This window comes from Nuphar pumila, chromosome 3 (genome assembly GCF_984573655.1).
Source record: "Nuphar pumila chromosome 3, dmNupPumi1.hap1.1, whole genome shotgun sequence".
Lineage (NCBI taxonomy): Eukaryota > Viridiplantae > Streptophyta > Magnoliopsida > Nymphaeales > Nymphaeaceae > Nuphar > Nuphar pumila.
The window spans coordinates 2373385-2392206 of NC_143251.1; the positions used below are offsets into that span (position 1 = coordinate 2373385).

The 18822-nt window shown below is 35.8% G+C and overlaps 1 protein-coding gene across 1 annotated transcript; it reads right to left on the reverse strand.

The window, feature by feature from the left end:
• Positions 1–3443: 3443 nt before the first annotated feature.
• On the reverse strand, positions 3444–7334 carry LOC149841621 (1-aminocyclopropane-1-carboxylate synthase 3-like). Its single transcript, XM_090001094.1, has 4 exons — positions 7142–7334; positions 6885–7016; positions 6462–6622; positions 3444–4589 (listed from the first exon to the last, which is right to left on the reverse strand). The coding sequence occupies exons 1-4, from the start codon at positions 7295–7297 to the stop codon at positions 3623–3625; spliced, it is 1416 nt and encodes a 471-aa protein (XP_089857220.1). The 5' UTR covers positions 7298–7334; the 3' UTR covers positions 3444–3622.
• Positions 7335–18822: the final 11488 nt, after the last annotated feature.

An 18822-nucleotide genomic window follows, 5' to 3' on the forward strand; every position in this document is an offset into this window, starting at 1 on the left:
TGCGAAGGCGCTCGGAGAGCGCTCTGAATATGTGAGAGGGATAGTGCATTTATCATTCGATCCTAAGGCAAAACCTGAGTGTCAGATCTATCTTCTCAGTTGAAGGCAATGCAGTCAGAGCTCAAACAACTCCAACAACAACTGGAGCAAAAGAGAGAAGAATAAAAGATGAACCAGTTGTGACTCGAATAATAACTAGAGCAAAAGATAGAAGAAAATAAGAAATTCAGAGAAGACATGTTGAATATAATGGCATCACTCAGACCCCCCCCCCCCCCCATCTTAGATCTCTCCACGGTTTTGGTATGCCCCATTTCCTTATCATCTCTCTCTCTTTTCTATATATATATATATATATATATATAGTAATGGGTCTGTGCTAAATCAAATGAGCTTTCATATTTATTTTTATCATCATATTAAACAACTTGTTTTATCGAGAAATACATGAAACCACTTTCTGCTGCTTGCTCGTCAAGAGAGATAACCACCCTATCAGACAATAGTGACTCTCATCATCATATCTCTCTCTTTACACACACACACACACACACACACACACACACACATATATATATATATATATATATATATATATAGAGAGAGAGAGAGAGAGAGAGCTTTCAAGCAAAGGAATGTCCAAAATCTACAACTATATATAGAGAAAGAGCGTAATGGGTCTGTGCTAAATGAAATATGCTAAATCAAATGTGCTTTCATATTTATATTTACCATCATGTTAAGCTACTTGTCTTTTCAGAAATAATTAAGTGCGAAATAATGTTACTTAATTTGAGAATAGAATTATTTTTTTGAAATACTCTTATTTACTTATTTATTTTTTGTGGCATTGTTGTGCATGAGCCACATTTCTCTCAAAGCATGTTTAACTTCGACTATAAGGTAAGCTTCTATCAAGTGCTTTGTTGGTATATCTTAAATTCTTATTAATATATAACAATTGGATAATATTTTGGTGTATTTTCATATTTACTTGAGTGTTTTAGTTGATTAATTCACTATTGAGTGATTTTATTAGGCTAGTGATGAGAGAGATTCCAACCAATTATGTCAATGATTGAGCAACTTGAACTTATATTTTTGTTAATGAATATTAAAAGACTGTGTAATTATAATTGTTTGAATTGTTATTGTTTGAGTGATTTCATTTGTATTGTTATTCTTTGAATTTTGTTGAATGTAATGTTTGAAATGTTATTGGTCAAGTGATTCCATTTGCATTGTTATTGTTGAATTTTGTTACTTTTCGGTATCATCATTTAGGTCTTAAACCTATCATAGCCTATAACAATGATTATGAGATCGTCATTATAGGTCTTAAACTCGTCATAGCATATAACGGTAACTATGAGATCGTAGTTATAGCATATAATGATGACTTTATGCTTGCCGTTATAGGCTATAACGGCAATTATGAAATCATCATTAAAGGCTAGTCGTCGTTATAGGGTCATCATCGTTACAGGCTAAGTCGCTGCTATTGCAATGTATCCTTTAACAACAACCTATAATTATCGCTGCTATTACTCAACAAAGGCCAAAACTAGGCGGCAACTTTTTGTTGCCGTTATAAATTCGCGACAAAGAGATCACTATTGATGCCTTTCATCTTTGCTATTGGCCCTCATCCTTGTAGTAACATCTATGGAGTCTGGTCTGATCAAAACAAATTGCTTGAATGAAATCCCAAACAAGGTTACGAAGATGGGGTGACATAGGGGACAAGTGGAACTGATTTGAGCTCATACAGAAAAACACAACCTCCACCATGGAACGTGAGGGTGGGGATGGGATATAACCGAAGAATCGGTTTCTATACAATATAGTCTGATCTGATCTGATCTTGAGGTGTCGTTTTTATGAACAATTCATAGATTGATGTCAGAAGTAAGGGCAAGCGGTTCAGCTAACTTTCTTATCCATTTCAATGTCCACTCTAAATGCCAATCTACCTGTCTGATCACTCTTTCTACATTTTGCACTCCAAGTGGCGCCCTCCTTAGAATCCATTAATTGTAAATGGTGAGGCAAAGTGGGTGATTGAAAGATAATCCCACGACTGTCAAATGCCGGCAAACGATCGGTCAACATCCCTTTCCTTCCCGTCCTCTCCTCTCTGTTCATTGTTTGATGAAGCCATTGAAAATATTATGGTTAAAACATGGACACAGCTAGCCAATGTTGGATGAACTGAGAACATGGACTGTTTAGGAACCATAAAATCTGATCCCGACTAATCAATTATATCGTCCCTGCACTAAAAAGTGGATCCAAGCGTAATAAAAATATGGCCTTCATATGATTCTGAAATCAGTGGATGGCCAATTTAATCTCTCTCTCTCTCTCTCTCTCTCTCTCTATCTATCTATCTATCTATCTCTCTCTCTCTCTCTCTCTCTCTCTCTCTCTCTCTCTCTCTCTCTCTATATATATATATATATATATATATATATATATATATATATATATATAACATTTGCTCAGATCGCAATTACTTACAAATGCCTCTCTTTTTTATTTATTTTTTTATTTTTGGTTATTTTTCATGAAATTAACCTTGTAAATGTGATATACATGTTTCTCTTAGTGGGGATTGGCTCTTGAATTGTCTGATTACGATAAGTAGGCAAGATTTTATAAGGCTTCCAAAATCAATGGCCTACAATGTTTGATACTTCATCGAGTCATAAAATTATTTATTTTCATCGAAACAATATGATCCAAAAGCCACTCCCCACTATTTTGAACATGCGGAGTCCATCCATGAGGTCGGATTGGATCAAAACAGCCTGTGCATGGAAGATCTAGAGGTGTTTGTAACTAATGGTGCCATTACCAAATGTTATCTCATATATATATATATATATATATATATATATATATATATATATATATATATATATATATATATATATATATATATATATATTCTAACTTTAAAATCTTTATATAAACTTTAGCAGCGTTCAATTATTTGAAATGATTAGAACACCTTTAAAAAGCAGTAGCAATTTTGAAATTATACAATTAATTTTTTAGGTTAAAGAAGTCACTTAAAATTATAAAAGTACTCTTTTTTATTTTTCTAAAAATGGAAATGTGTTTATCGTTTTTTTTCATCTCAAACAAAAGACTTAGTTAAGCCTTTTTTTAAGGAAAAACTTAGTTAAGCGTTAAAAGTAGCTTTATATTCTAAAAAATAGCATCACTTTTTAGGTTGTTTTCATCATTTCCATGAGTACAACATTACTAATGTTCCTATAATTATCCCTAATAAACATGTGTGTGTGTGTGAGAGAGAGAGAGATTCATTCAAGTGTTATCCTTTAATGCGTGTCCCATGCTAAATGAAACCTTATCTATACAATAAATGCAGCTGGACCACAAATACAAACAGTTGGAAAATATTTATTACTTTGCACTTGATCAACAGAATCTTATTAGAAAGAAAACTAACTTCAAAATGATTTCCCTGTTTTTACACCAACCCAACTTCTGTAGGACACAAAAGATCGAAAAAAAAGGGAGTGAGAAAAAAATAGGAAATATAAAAAATAACCTGTATACATGGATTGTGATAGAACATATATATAAAGACTAGCTAGAAACGTTCTGACTCTGATGAATCGGGATGAAAAATCCATAGGGAGAACAAAGATTTCCGAGACACTGTTTGTTTGATTGGCCAAGTCAATGCCTTCTGTTGACATTGGTCATTGGCAGATTGTGCGACGAAGGTTTTGATTCTTTGTAGTGAGAGTGATAGCACCTTCTCCGACATGTTCGCAAAACAGACTCGGAACCAACCCGGTTCGGAGCAATGGAAGGATGAACCGGGTGAGATGTTCAACCCAACTTGATGCAGCATCTTCTTCCACAGCTGCATCTCTCCTTCAAAACTGGGACTCTCCATTAAGTGGCTCATGTTGACCCAGCAAAACAAACCGGCGTTGCTCTTCAAACAACTGATTCCACACTGTTTTAGCCCGGAAACGAGTTGCTTCTGCCGCCATCTCAGCCTCTTCCGATTCTGTCTAATGTAATTGAGAGTGAAGTTTTTATCTGACAGCATCACAGAGAGAAGATACTGTGTTTGAGATGAAACCAATCCGAAGCTTGACATCTTGGTTGCGGCAGTTAAGACATGATCATTGTAAGTGTAGATTGCGCCGACACGAAACCCCGGCAGTCCTAAATCCTTTGAAAGGCTATAAACAATGTGAACATAATCACGAGATACATTGCATTCTGCTAATAATGCATCTTCAGAAACACTGGTGAAGCTAGGCGATGAAAAAACAGTGCCCGAGTATATTTCATCACAGATGAGATGTATTCTTTTTGCACCAACAAAGCTCAAAAGTGTCTTAAGGGGGTTGGGGCTCATTGTTGTTCCCAAAGGATTGGAAGGATTGGTTACCAGGACACCCTTTACTTTCATTTTGCGACCTACTGCATCATCATAAGCCTCTTGCAATGCTGTTTCGGTTATCTGGAAGTCATTGGAGCTATGACAATGTATGGGCACAATTTCGACTCCAGTGCGCCATTTGAGATCTCTATCGAATCTGGTAGACAACCAACATGAGGATTCAATTCCTAGTCAATAAATCGTGAAACATAAATTCTGAAAAGATGGTCGTGATTGTATATTCAATTTCTCATTTCAGTTATTTATACAGGTTCATGGTCTGAATGAGAAAACCATGTTAAATCGTTGTGTGTGCTTAGGGGTGGGCATCGGCCCCGGCCCAGCCCGGGCCCAAGCTCAGCCCGCCGGGCTTCAAGTGCGGCCCTTCCCGGAGATAGCCCGACCCATTTACTAACGGGCTGGGCTTTGGCCCGGTTCTTAAAGGGCTCAGGTTTGAAGTGCAGCCATGACCCGGTCCATTGGCTCATTGGGCCAATGTGAAGCGAGTCAGGTCAGGCCAGGCCGAGCCTGACCTAGACCAAACTCAACTAATTAGATAAATAACAAGTTCCCATGTACCCAACTAATTATCTTTCTTGTTTTCATAAGCTTAATACAACTAATTAGGTAAATAATATCAAGTTACTATGCAATTAATTTTTTTAAAATTTTATATTATTAAAAATCAATAAATGGCTCATGCTCGTTGGGCGGGCCTGATAGCCTGCAGGCTGACCTGGACCCGGCCCACATATATGATGGGATGGGTTTCGGCCCGACAACTAACGGGCTCAAGGCGGGCTGGGTTGGCTTGGCTCATAGGGTGGCTGGGCCGGTTGCCCACCCCTATGTGTGCTTGGGTCTTAGTCAAAGAACAATTTTATGTTTTTGTTATGTGTTTAGGGAATTTTGGTTAATTTGTATTGTGTAGAGATTTTAAAGGTAAAATTAATATTTACATAATTGTGTGAGAGCATGAGCACGTTAATTTATTTAGTGTGTACTAAATATCATGGGGCATGTGAAATGTTAGTATGTGAAGTGCCATATACAGGTGCATAGGAACGTGAAAAGTTGGTATGCGAAGAGTCTATTGCATTAGTTAGTAATTAGTGAATGAATAAAAATAAATTTTTGCAATTTACATTGGGGCCAATGAAAAGAAGCACAAAAGTTAATGAAATTATGTTAGAAGTGTGTAGAAAGGGTCTAATATACATATATATATATATATATATATATATATATATATATGCAATTGATTTCACCCTTGAAAACCGCCACTCTTCCTACCTCATTTATTTATAAAGGAAAGCCCTCAAAATTTAAACTTATCTAAACAGTTGGATTAGAATTAATCCAATGGTACGGATAAAGGAATAGGTGCTCCGGAAGCACCATATCATTACTATATATATATATACTAGCAAAATATGTTTGTTGGTATGAAATAAGATTTTCATAGGTTATTTTATTTTTTTCTTATTTTATATGAATGTGATCTAGAAGCTTGGTTTTATAGAAACAATCTTTTGTATTATCTTATTACGATGTATAAGAAAGATCTTTTAAGGCTTGAAAATCAACAACTCAGAATTTTCATAAATAATCAAGTATAAAAAATCATATTTTTTGATCTGATTATGATGATCCAAGAGTTGATTCCTAGTAAATGGATCACACCAAATGCATATGCAGGGTTAGTTTTGTAAAAAGTGCATCGAAAATGCCTAGTTCATACCAGCAAACACGTTTTGCTGTTTAACATATTTCAGTTTTCCTATATATATGTGTGTATGTGTATGTGTGTGCGTGCACGCACATGAACAAGTGATTGAATAGCGATTTTTTTTTTCTTGATTTTCCTCTCTTGAGTTGAGTTTTTTCTTCTTGATTAAGGGTTGGGGTTCTCCCTACAAACCACTCTACATAAGTACTAATATTTATCTCCAATTTCATGTAGACAAGGAAAAATAATGACAAATCAAGTTATATCTTATCCATTAAACCCAAGCTAATGATAAAGTACCCAGGGTAGTATGGAGTGGGAAGAAGAAAGGCTTCTCCTGGGTCAGCCAGACAAAACATCAAGGTTTCGTTTGCCGACGTAGCTCCAGCAGTAAGAACCAGTCTGTTCGGATCAAACGTCACTCTGTTGCCTCTAATTTCACCCATTAATTCAGCCAATGCCTGCATGCAAAAGACGACAAAAATGAACCTATCTTATCTTATTAGAACTCAGGAGAGCCAAAAAAAAAACTTTGTGGCTTGAGGGAAATATGTGGAGTGAGTGGTACTTGAAAACCTAGCATATAATGCATGGTGGAATAAAGTACTAGGAAGAGATTTCCCAGGCCCAGGACAATAAAAATTATGTACCACATATTCGACCATCCTTACCACAAGAAAAGGAACCACAGAAAAAAAACAGAATGAAAGATATGTCCCTTACATTCTTAAATGACGGCAGACCACGATAGTCTTGAAATAGTGCCATGTGTCTGAACAAGGATGCACCGTTGTTCACAAAGCTAGCAGATTTGGGGTTCTGAGAGAGCCACGTCTCCAAGAGATCGAAGGAAAGCTGAGGAATTATATGCCTCTCAATCAGACCAACCACATATTATATGTTTGAACTATTAAAAGAAAGGAGGAAATAAGAGAAACATGGAAACACCACTGTTTTGGTTGGTTGATTTTGAGCTTTACCTGATTCTCTGCAAGACCCATCTGTATGATTCCTGTTGGGTTGTTGGTTTCATCATATGGGTTTCTCTCATATTCCTTCCAACCTAAGAAGTAAGAGGAGTCCTCACCATGGGAGTTGCATAAGATTTTCCTAGAGAACAAATCTTGTCTAGACATGGGTATTGGATGGTTCAGAATGGGTATCGGATTTCTCTCTCTCTCTCTCTCTGGTGTTCATGACATTCGGGCCAGCGCTCTTTATAGGAGAGACGTTCTCCGAAATGTCGCTATGAGAGTGAAAAGTACTCTCTCTCTGGTGTTCATGACATTGGGTCCAGCGCTATTTATAGGATAGACGTTCTCCGAAATGTCGTTATGAGAGTGAAAAGTATTAGCGATGACTTCGAAAGTTTTGACCTAAATCCTTTTGGAAGATCAGTAAATTGTTACTGGATTCTGTGCTGCTGCCGACAAAGGGCCCCACTCCCAATATTCTCTCTCTCTCTCTCTCTCTCTCTCTCTCTCTACAATCCTACACCCTCTTGTTATCATGGCAGTTGAATCTCCAAGCCAATTCATGGTGGCTGGGTTGGTTCATAATAAGCTTTTTTTATTTTGACTTGCTCTCTCGCCATGATCGAATGAGATAACGTGACAAGGTAGGGATGACTATATTACTGGGAGTGAACTTCATGTTAATATAAAGCCCATGAATACAAATTATGCTTTGGGATGAAAGACAATTCTCAATGAGCTTTATCCATGAAGGCAGGAAGCTAAGTATTGCAACTATGAATCTCATGGAGAGTTTGATCTTGGCTCAGGATGAATATTCATGTGCCAATTCGAGTCATCTTGTTGATACGATAAATGGATGTACGTTGTCTGTAGTGTTTGGTGCAAGATTTTGGGGTATGATTTTCCCGAGTTTGATTCCTTATGATAAAGATGTAGAGTTTTTTCTTTTCTTTCTTTTATTCTTTTCTTCTTTCTAGTGTTGGAGACCTTTAAAATAAATAGAATAAAGTAATTAAAAAAAAAAAAGCCCCCAAGTTTTAGGGTTGCAAACGGGTTGGGTTGAGGATGGGGCTTTTGCAGAATTTGGCTGTTTAGGATCCATTCTGTTCTTACTCCCCAATGTATTTTGTGATCCAAAATCCGAACTGTTGGCATCCAAAATTCAAAAGCAGCTTAACACTTCAGTTATGGATTTATGTTTCAAAGGCACGCTTGATCGATCGGTCCTGAAGTTATTAAGTTGGCCATCGCTTTTTCAAGTAAAGTCACTAAATACGCTCCTTGTTGATTCCTTTAACCAAAGAGCATAAGATGAGATGTTTTATAAGAAAAGCACAAAAATGTCATTTTACACCTCAGGTGGGAAGTGCATTCAGGAAGAGAACGTAATTAAATGTAATAACACAGATTTTGAGTAACTTTTTTTTTTTTTTTAATATGTAGATGGGAGGCAAGTGGTAAGCCCACGGAGTTTTATGCTGCCAAGACTGTGCAGAGGCAGAGCAGCTAGGTCTCTGATCTCGGAGGCGGTTTCTCCCTGTAAATATAAAAAAAACATATATGTAGATGAAAATATCCTTTTACAATGAAATTGAATCTAGTTCAAAATGTTAGATAAGATGTTCAAGGATAAAATAGGGTGCTTAAACCTCATTTTCATCAAGCTGCTGATTTCATTCAAAGCTACATAACAGGGCTCAGTTGTCCACTATGGCTCTTGTAACATCCAAAATTAAAAATTGTGATACTCTTAGAACTATAACAGCGTTGGAGTTTGTCTCAAGTCATTGACCAGTTTTAGAGTTGGCCATGACTGGCAGCTTGCCAAAAAGTGACGGAAGGAGTGCCCTCAGTTTAGAAGGATAGATACATTTTACTTTGCTGTAGGACCTGTTTTATTGCAGCTTTTGACTCTTGTACTCTTTTACCTAGTTTTACTCTAGTCTCTTGCTTCTTGCTGTAGCTTTTGTTGCTCTTTAGGCGACTCCTGGTCATCCTTGCCTTGTTTCTGTTATTGTTGCATTCCTGCTATCCTTTTTTTTTGTTTGAAAAGAAGTGAAATATATTAAGAGTAAGATCATGAACGGAAAGTTCAGGAGAGAAATCAGCATCCAAGAGGAGGAAACATGTCGAGAACAAAACACATCCTAGTACTATAAAAATCAAAGACCAGCCATTTAGGCCTTGTTTGTTCACATAGGAATGGGCATGGATTTCTAAAAAATCCTGTCAGCTCAGCCTTCTCATGTGGAGCCCAATTGTGCCATGATACTTGCTCATCATTATAATGATTTAATACTTGTTTCATTCATGGTGAAAAAGGATTACATCAGGTTGCCAGCTAAAGCACATTCTCATGTAAGTTGCATGAAACGAAAGAAGCCTTAGAATTCACATTTAAGCATTTGGGCATCCTATGCAATCAAACACACGAATATCATGAGAAGGCCAATTTGGCCCAATCTTTCTTTTTAACACATTCTTGTGTCTTGGCGTGGGTTGTTGGTTTTGTAGTGGGCTGAACCATATATGCCGCCGATTTCTGTGGTGAGCTTTCCCTTGATTTGACTCTTGAACAACTACTTCTGTCCTTTCATGAAAAGTGGTAGTTTGTAAAAAAGCTGAGGCCATTTGCGTCAGCATATATCCCTTTCCTACCACAAAGATTTGTTGTTTGTTTTACTCATGATGAGAATCGAACGAAAACGGGTGACAACTGAGCATTTTTCTTGCATGAAACAAGCAAGCCCTCGTAGTAGCAGAATGAGAAAAATGATAAAAGTAAGGTTCTGTTACGTGATGGTAAAACTTGGCTGAGTTAGGACCACACCAAGTGGGCTTAATTTTGTCATGTATATATATGGTCAAGAAAATAGAGAAAGAATTTAATAGTTCTAAATCTAGGGCGCATTTGAAAATCCTGTACTTCAAATCCAAGTGATATTGGGTTTGAGAAACCATGATCTCAAGGTTCACGCATCCATACATGGATACGTGAATTTGGGGTTAAAATGATGGAGATTTAAGTGCCTAAAATACTCGGAGTTTTCGTGAGCCCCTTGCCAAATCCGATCCTTAGATTCAAACCCTAGTGTTAGGGATTAAATCGATTGGACCAACCAAATTGGATCTAAGATGTTTTTGGTTTTGCTCTCAAAGATATATAATAAGAAAAAAAAAACCTTTCTAGTCTGTCTGAATCACATAATGGTGTAAGACCATGTAGTCTCTACCCTGATGAGTCTAGATGGGTCTAGTTCTGATTCAAGTGCATCATCCAGGTAGAACATACATGCCTAATTCAGTTCTAGATTGAAAACATGCAGGTTGGGTATGGAGGAAGCTGGACCCACAAGGAGGCCATTTTGTTTTATTTATTATTGATTCAGACATAATCATTGTACTGTTCAAAAAGGTAAAAACAAATATATTCAGAAATCAATGATTTATGATACATTGATCTGAGGACCACTCTGTCAAAAGTTGTGACTAAAGGCCCTTTTCATCATCATTAATACTTGTACCACTAACCAACTATCAGTTTGTCATTTCTATTTGAATGATCAGCTCATATGATACATCAGAGGGCAAAGCCACTAGCAACAAGTCATGTGCCATCACGGCCTACCAAGACTTGAGAAGTCATGGTGCACTTTAGCTACAAAAGCAATTAGTACGATTTCTATTTATATTTCCAATTTCTACAATAAAGCCTCTCGATATGGTTTGGAGTTTCCTTATCCTTTTTCTTATGAATAGCATATTGTTGAAAGCACGCCTGATTAAAATTTATGCTCTCTTAATTAAAAACACGTTTTCATCAAATTAGCTTGGGTTATCATTAAACAAAGTTGAGTTAATAAGATAAAATTACTTACTTACGGTCAAAACAATACATTTTTTTGAAAAAAATAAAAAACGCAACTTGGTTTTGGCAATTCGACATGCATTTAACGAAACTTGGACAAAAGTAAACCCTGAGTTTTTTTCAATTAACCATCAAAAGTTTAAGTGCGTTTTCTGACAATATTAAAAACTCAGTTGCTTTTTTTAATTATTGCCCAAGTTTCAGTGTGTTTTTGAATTTTTTTCAGAATTAAATGCCTAAATGTTGGAAAAATAAGACAACTTGCCACAAGGTGGAAGCTGGGTATACTTCCTAATGAGCAAGGGAGACGTCAAGGGTTTTACCAACAGGAGGCACGCAATGTGCAGTCGGTCTTTTCTCTTGGCCTAGCCAAAAAAAAAAAAGAAAACAAATTGCTTAGTCACAATATTTGGATCGACCATGAAATTGTTTACTAATAATTACAAGTGACAGATTACACATTTCAGTAATTGCAAAGGGATATATATGTCACATGGACACGCCATTTTGGCTGCATTTTCCTAGTGACACTAACGGTCATGCCGATATGTACGATATTATTTTAATATTTTAAAATAATATTTTTTTATTTCAATAAAAAAAACATTCTTTAATGTTAAAATATCCAAAAAAATAGTTTTCCATTGATTAAAAAATAAACAATTCTGTGTCCTCGTCTCCCATTTTTTTGAAAAAAATTTCATACTTTTCCAGTCAAATCCGAAACTATGAATTATTATGATATGTTTACAGTACAGTCGATCAACACCCACCCGAAAGTAATTATGTCAAAGTAGTCGCTTGAAACAGATGGGGCCGTGCGTATAATCTTCATAGATCCTTACTCCTTAGTCGAGTTTAATGTCTTTTGGACTATTTTGCTTTCAGTGTATCGAACCTGATACCTGCCCCCTTACCAGCAAGTTTTTCGTACAAATTAATACCAAACCTTGGAATATGGGTGACATTCAGGTAATTAGAATTTGATTTGATTCGGTTCTTTCCACAGGAAGAAAAATGTAAATGAGGCAGCTCCGGCCCAACCAAATGAAATCTTGACGTATATTTCACATGAAGCTGAATTAAGAGTGACAAAATTCCACTAAAAAACAGTGACCCCATCTGCCTAGGAGGTTCGCCCTTATCCACTCGCTCACATTGGGTCTGCCCACTAAATGGCTTCTATACAGCCTTGCGAAATAACTTAGCTAGTTCATCTAGTGTGGAGAGGGGTTGAATGTTTGGAACAAACTGCCATTAATTTCCCCTTTAACAATTCTAAAAGTTAAAAGAAAGCAATATGTAAGTTCACATGTTGCACCGTGCAAAATGTGTTAAAAAAATTATCTCAGTGCCTATGACAACTAAGCTCTAACCAGATATGCTATGCTGGGAGGCACGTGTTACTTTTAAAGCAATAGTTGCCCTACTTAAGACCAAGTTCTTAGTGCAATGAGTATTCCTGCAACCCTACACCTAGGATAATGCTGAGTTGTCATGTACTCGTGAAGGTTGGCCCATGCTCTGCTAGGTTAAATCAAACAACTAAACACAAACCACCTTAAATAGCATCATGACTAGGTTAGGTAGATCCTAAGATCAACTTAGACTTAGATCCTAATCTCAACTTCGGTAGATCCTTGACTAAGTCAACAGAGAGGCAAGAAAAACACTAGAGAGAGAGTTGGGGTATATATAGGCCCAAACCCAACAACTAGCAATAAAAGGGGCCTAATGACCGGCAATGGTTGGCCTTAATGTCCAAATGGCTAGTAGAAGATGGGCTATAGTCTAGGCTAAGTCCAAAGATGAAAAGGGCAGTCAATGGGTTGGAAATGACTCTGCCAAGGTCAAATCCATTAAAAAAGAGAGGCACAATCAACGGTCAATGGCCTGAAATAAAGAGAGAATCTAGGAATGTTGGACCATTAAATAGGCCATGTAAGAACATTGGACCGGGTCAAGGGTGGCTCCAATGATCCAAAACAGTTGGCCAAAACTTATAAATTGGGTTGGTCAACAACTAAAGAGAGATGACCTTGGTCTTGGGGATAAAACCATCCCTAGTACAAAAAAGAATGGTTAAAGTCCATAAATGACTATGACCAAGACAAACCAACCTAAACTGAATCGAGCCAAGCTTGGCTGAACTGAACGAAAATTGAAACTGAAACCTAAACTCAAACTCAAACCCAAATCCAAGTCTAAAGCCACATCCAAAGTCCAAGGTTCAAAGTTCAAAATTCAATTGACAAGCACCCAATGAGCCTTGCTAAAAGATGCAACTTCCCACCATATAAACCTTATTGAAGTTCTCACACTCTTCAATATGAAACTAAACTTTTAGGAAGAAATAAAAACCCACTAACTTAGGTAAATGTAAGGTAATAGGTACAAAAAACTAAGTTCTAGCTTAATAGTTTTGAGACAAAACTGCAATAATCCCCACCTGGATTGATGCTACTTTTTCAATAAAGTATTTTAAAAATATTTTTTCAATAAAAATGTTTGTGTGAATCATGTATCAATTAATAAAAATTGGCTAGCACGAGTAGTGGAGTCCAGGTCGAAGTCAGGAAACAAAAAAAGTATTTTATATTCCATAAATAACTAAGCTACTCTTTATTGCTTTGAGAATAAAACTTAATTAAATAAATAAAAGAGAGTGTTGCCCCTGCAGAGGGCTTAAACAAATAAAATAAAGAGCCTCATTACAAACTCGATTAATGAAATAAAATAAATCCTAAGCTAGAAAGAAGAGAAAAGTCATGAGTGCTTTGAGTCTTTAGTCTCCTTAATATCTTTGATTTTACTTTTGCTTTTCTTATTTGCATATCACTTTGTGGTCCTCCTTAGGGGTGCTTTAAAGGGCTTGAAGGGCCTTTTGAGGAGACCTTTTAGGGACCTTAGAAGGCTCTTGGGGGTACTTTCGAGGGCTCATTGCATGTCTAAATACTTTTCTGCAAAAATAAACAAACGAAATATAAAGATATGATGAAAAACCACAAAAACATTAAGGGTTAGTTTTACGAAAAATCACAAAAAAACTAAATAAACTATGATATAACACTACACTAAAAGACAAAATAACATAACTAATTCTATAAATAACTAAGAACTAACATGAATCAACTAACTAAAAGACAAATTAGCATAACTAATTAACTAACTAACAAGAAATAAGAAACGGGTTATGCAATTAACTAATGCAAATAACAAGAAATAAACTAAATTAATTAACTAATAAAAGAAAATATGAACTATAAAATAAACTAAATTAATTTAACTTACATGCTATACTAACTGAATTCTAAAAAGAAATTTAATCAACTAATTAGGCAAGCAATCAACAAATTAACTAATTAACCAAAATCAATAATTTAATGCAATAATAAAAATCAACTAATGTAATTCAAATAATTTAAATTAACTAATTAATTTCTAATTAATCTACTAACATAAACTAAACTTAATTAAATTTAATTGATGTAAAAAATCAGATTTAACATGAAAGTAAAACTAACTAATTGCTAGAATTTAAATCTACATAAATCGGCTAATGTAATTTCTAAGGAAAAATGATAATCGATAACTAAATTAAAAATCTAAGTGTTGGGAATATAAATTCTAAACTAATTGCTGAACACAAGAAATAATTCTATTTTAATTTGATGAAAATAAATAAATAATAAAGAAAATGGTTAACTAACTACTCTACTTTATCGCACAAGCAATCTATTTATTCTATGGTTAAGAAAACTAACAAGTATCAATCAATGAAACTAAATTAACATGTTAAAACAACTAATTAAGAGATAAAAAACTAATTAATTTGTTAATATCAACCAGAAAATGTCAGCTTTAATTAATCTAAAAAAGAAAATAATATAAAGAAAAATGCAGACTACGAAAAACGTTATTCAATAAAAGTGATTCTATTAAGTTATTTCCAATTAAACTAATTCCTAAATTAAACTAATTAACTAAAAGCACATCAAGAAACATGAATAAAAATTAGAAATTAAAAAAAATCTATGATTATCTACATTCATGCAATCCAAGAAAAATGATTATTTTATTATTATTTTTTTTCTTTTCCAAGAATAAAAAATAATGAATGATATGATATGCTGAAATTAAATCATGCAATATGCCATGAAAATAACGAAAATCTAACTATAATGCATCCTATGAAACTAAAGTATGGAGAAAAGGAGAAGAAGAAAAAATTAATTTTTACTTGTGCAACCTAACGACTTCCGCTCTCTCTCCGACAGAGGGGATGCGAGGAACCAACGAATGTGGTTTAGAAGAAAGAGTGAAACACATAAGAATAAAGAAGAAAGAGGTAGGCAACCAGTCAATCGAATAAGGGGAGGAAAGAAAGAATGTGAGGCAAAAAGGAGAGAGAGGGGGCGCAGGCTACAGAGAAGAAAAAACTATTTTTCTCTCTCTCAAAAATACTATTTATATTATAAGAATTAGGGTAACATATTTTTTTCAGAAAACTCTAATATATTTTTAAAATTTTCAAAACAGTGTTTCTGAAAAACATGTTTCACAAAGTTATCTCTCCTAAACCAAATAGACTATGACTTAGACACTTCTACGCCAATTAAAACACTAATCAAAACGTTCTAAACGAAAGTAAACATTGAAAAACATAGAAAAGTATTTTAAAACATGAATTTTCTTTTATTTTTAATTTAAATGCAGTTTCTCAAAAATATCGATAAGACTGGGTTTTTAACACTATTTTTCAATGGATCATGCATAAACTAATATGAATAAAATGCAAAAATATATGCATGATCAAATTCCTTTATGCTTATTGTTTGCTAGTCCTCGAGCAAACTGAAGCAAAAAGCAAAAATAACAATTAACTATAACAAAAACCTAACTCACTTTCGTAGGAATCATAGTTGCATTTAGCATATGCAACAATCCATTTAAACCCTAGGTTACCCTAGTGGATGAGTAAGGTCTCGTGAGGGTTTACAGTGATGCTGCCCACAAATATCTTTGTCATATATGCATAAAATTTCAAGTCATAACGCATTAGGCAGTTAAGGAGTTTGTTTTGACAAATATTTTATGTCATTACACTTTCAAAACATGATTAGAGTCTTTTACAAGCCACCACAGAGTAAAACTTTTTCTTTTACTTTTTTAAATATCATAATCATTTATGCTTTATTCTTAGAAAATCAAATATATACATGTAATTATTTATTTCTCCTCACTCATATATTTTCTGTACAGGTTTTCTCAATATTTATTCCTAAGCAGTGAACTTTTTCTTTCTTGCGCTTAATTTCTTTTTTTTTAGTTGTTTAATTTTCTACACTTTTTTTTCTTTCTGTTGAGCACTATATCAAATTTTTGATTTTTGTGACTCGTGTAACGAACTTTGGGTCAGTGACTCCCAGGCCAGACAACTGTAGGGCACCAGATACAAAGTATTCCTGGAACTTAATTGCTCAAGTCACTAGAGCTTTCATTTTTATAGTTTTACTTATTGCCCACTTCTTATCTTGTGCAATGTCAACATCTATTAGGCTCTCTATAAAATCCATGTTAGAGGCTTTCGAGCTGGTGGTTTCCAAACGAGATGGCTTTAGGGCACCAGGTGTAAACACCCCCCAGGCTCTACTTGCTCGAACAAAATAGGCTACATATATCAACTTAGACAAATAAATAATTTTCTTCGTTATCATTTTTGACATAAAAATCAAACACTTTAACTTATGTCTGAGCCGAGCTATTGGAGAATATGAAGACATCAAACAACTAAATGTATGCTCTTTTTTACTTTTTAAGCTCTTTTTGGTAATGTTGTTCATTTGCTTAGTTTTTCAAAAATAAAATTGTGCATATTCCTACTTATGATTCAAAATATACTCTAACATGCATCTATAATCATTTTTTTGAAATCCACATAAATAACCACAGTTTTCTAGGTCAGTGTAAGAAAAAATTTTCATGGAGCTTAAAAATTCTCTAAAAATATTAGATTTTGCAAAGCATTCATATAAGATCAAACGCATTCCTTAAAAGCTCAATTTTTATGAGTTGTCATCAAAAGTGCAAGTACAAAGACAAAAAAAAATTGGCAGCGACGCCAATGCTCTCTATGTCCAGAACAAGAAAATCAATACGAAAATAGAAGTCCTCGACCTTAACTAACACGACTTTCAAGATTTCTTATAGACACTTGGTGGATCTGTCAGCCAACTGCAAGACAATAGTCGTGGGCTTTAAATCCCCAATCCCAAAGGTGTCATAAAAGAAACCTGATAATATGTTCACGATTGCCCCAAGATTGAGTAATGCACACTCAATAGTCATGTTCTCTATAACACATGAGATGATTGGTGCCCCAGGATCCTTAAGCTTGGGTGGGGCTTGGTGCCAAAACACGGAGCTCACCTGCTCAATCAAGAAGATCGTCTTGGGCAATGGCCTCAATTTTCTCTTCTGTGTGCAAAGTTCTTTGAGAAACTTTGCATAAGCGGTCACTTGCTGGATGACGTCAAGCAGGGGTGTTTATGTGAACCTGCTTAAACATGTCAAGCATCCCGTGCATGCGCGCCCCTGCTTGCAAAAATCATTTGGTTTTGCTAAGGCCTAAGGAAATGGGGCTCTAGGGATATATGAAGGAGAAGCAATAGGGCGTAGGCCCTGCTTGCTTTCCTTGGGCTTGGTAAGGGAGATCAACTGGTCACTAGGTCTGTCAGTGGGCTCTTTAGTCTTTTTTTGTGTAGGGTAGACTTTCTTCTCACTCTGAAGGGTGATAACAGAGTTGGCATGCTCTTGGTGAAACTCTGTGAGGTGTAGGTCATGGTGCATGGGTTCTTTACCCTTCGGGTTGACAACAGACTGACTAGGAAGGCTTCCCTCACTTTGCCTACTCAAGGCCTCAGCCAACTATCACATTTGGGTCCTTAGCTTCGCTATCGACTGTGTATGGGAATTGAGGTTGGCCTTAATGTCAAAGAAGGCCTCAAGAAGCTTCTCCTAAAAAAATAGACTTGATGTGGGCTCCTAGAAAGAATGGCAAGCTAAGCTGGAGAGGGGTCTGTGAGAATATGGATTGCGGGTAACCTTGTGGGGGTTACCCGGTCTGTGTTGTATTTGAGAAGGCAGATGGGGTGGCTCTTGTGGATTGCTCCACGTAAAGTTGGGATGATTTTGTCATCCCGGGTTATAGGTGGGTGCATAAGGATCATGCATCAATCTGACAAAACCTTGGGCAACATTCGCTTGCTCCTGAACAAATTCAGGATAGAGTGGTGTTGTCGGACACTCAAAAACCAAGTGTGCAGGGCTAGTACATAACTCACACACTTTTTCTACTGGATTTAGCGAAGCTGGGTTGGTCAGTAATTGATCAACTTTCCTGATCCACTTTGATTTGCAAGTCATGTACAGACCCAACTTTAAAAATTCCTCATGGTCTTATCAAGTCGTGAAAACAGGGCATGATACATGGCATTTTTGCTCAATGTATCGAATAGGGCTCATGCCTCATCCTCGCTCTTGAGTATGAACGTGCCCCCACACAAAGAATTAACCATTTGTATATCATTCTCGGTCAGAGCATCATAAAAGTATTGTACCATTTGCCAATGAGGCATCTGGTGGTGGGGCACTTACGAAAAAGATATGTCATCCTCTTCTAAGTCTCGTGAAACTGTTCTCCCTCAATCTGAGAAAAACTGGTGATGGATTTTCGATACTGGTTCATCTTACCAATTGAGAAATAGTTCTTGAGAAACTCACATTGCATGCATTCTCAAGTGGTAATTTAAATTGT

What these genes read in the sequence shown, in the direction of transcription:
- LOC149841621 (XM_090001094.1), bottom strand. Translation starts at nt 7,297, where the DNA reads ATGTCTAGACAAGATTTGTTCTCTAGGAAAATCTTATGCAACTCCCAT. An exon ending in TGGGTCTTGCAGAGAATCAG is followed by an intron (nt 7,017 to 7,141) that starts GTAAAGCTCAAA and finishes ATAATTCCTCAG; the next exon opens with CTTTCCTTCGATCTCTTGGA. An exon ending in GTCTGCCGTCATTTAAGAAT is followed by an intron (nt 6,623 to 6,884) that starts GTAAGGGACATA and finishes TTTTGCATGCAG; the next exon opens with GCATTGGCTGAATTAATGGG.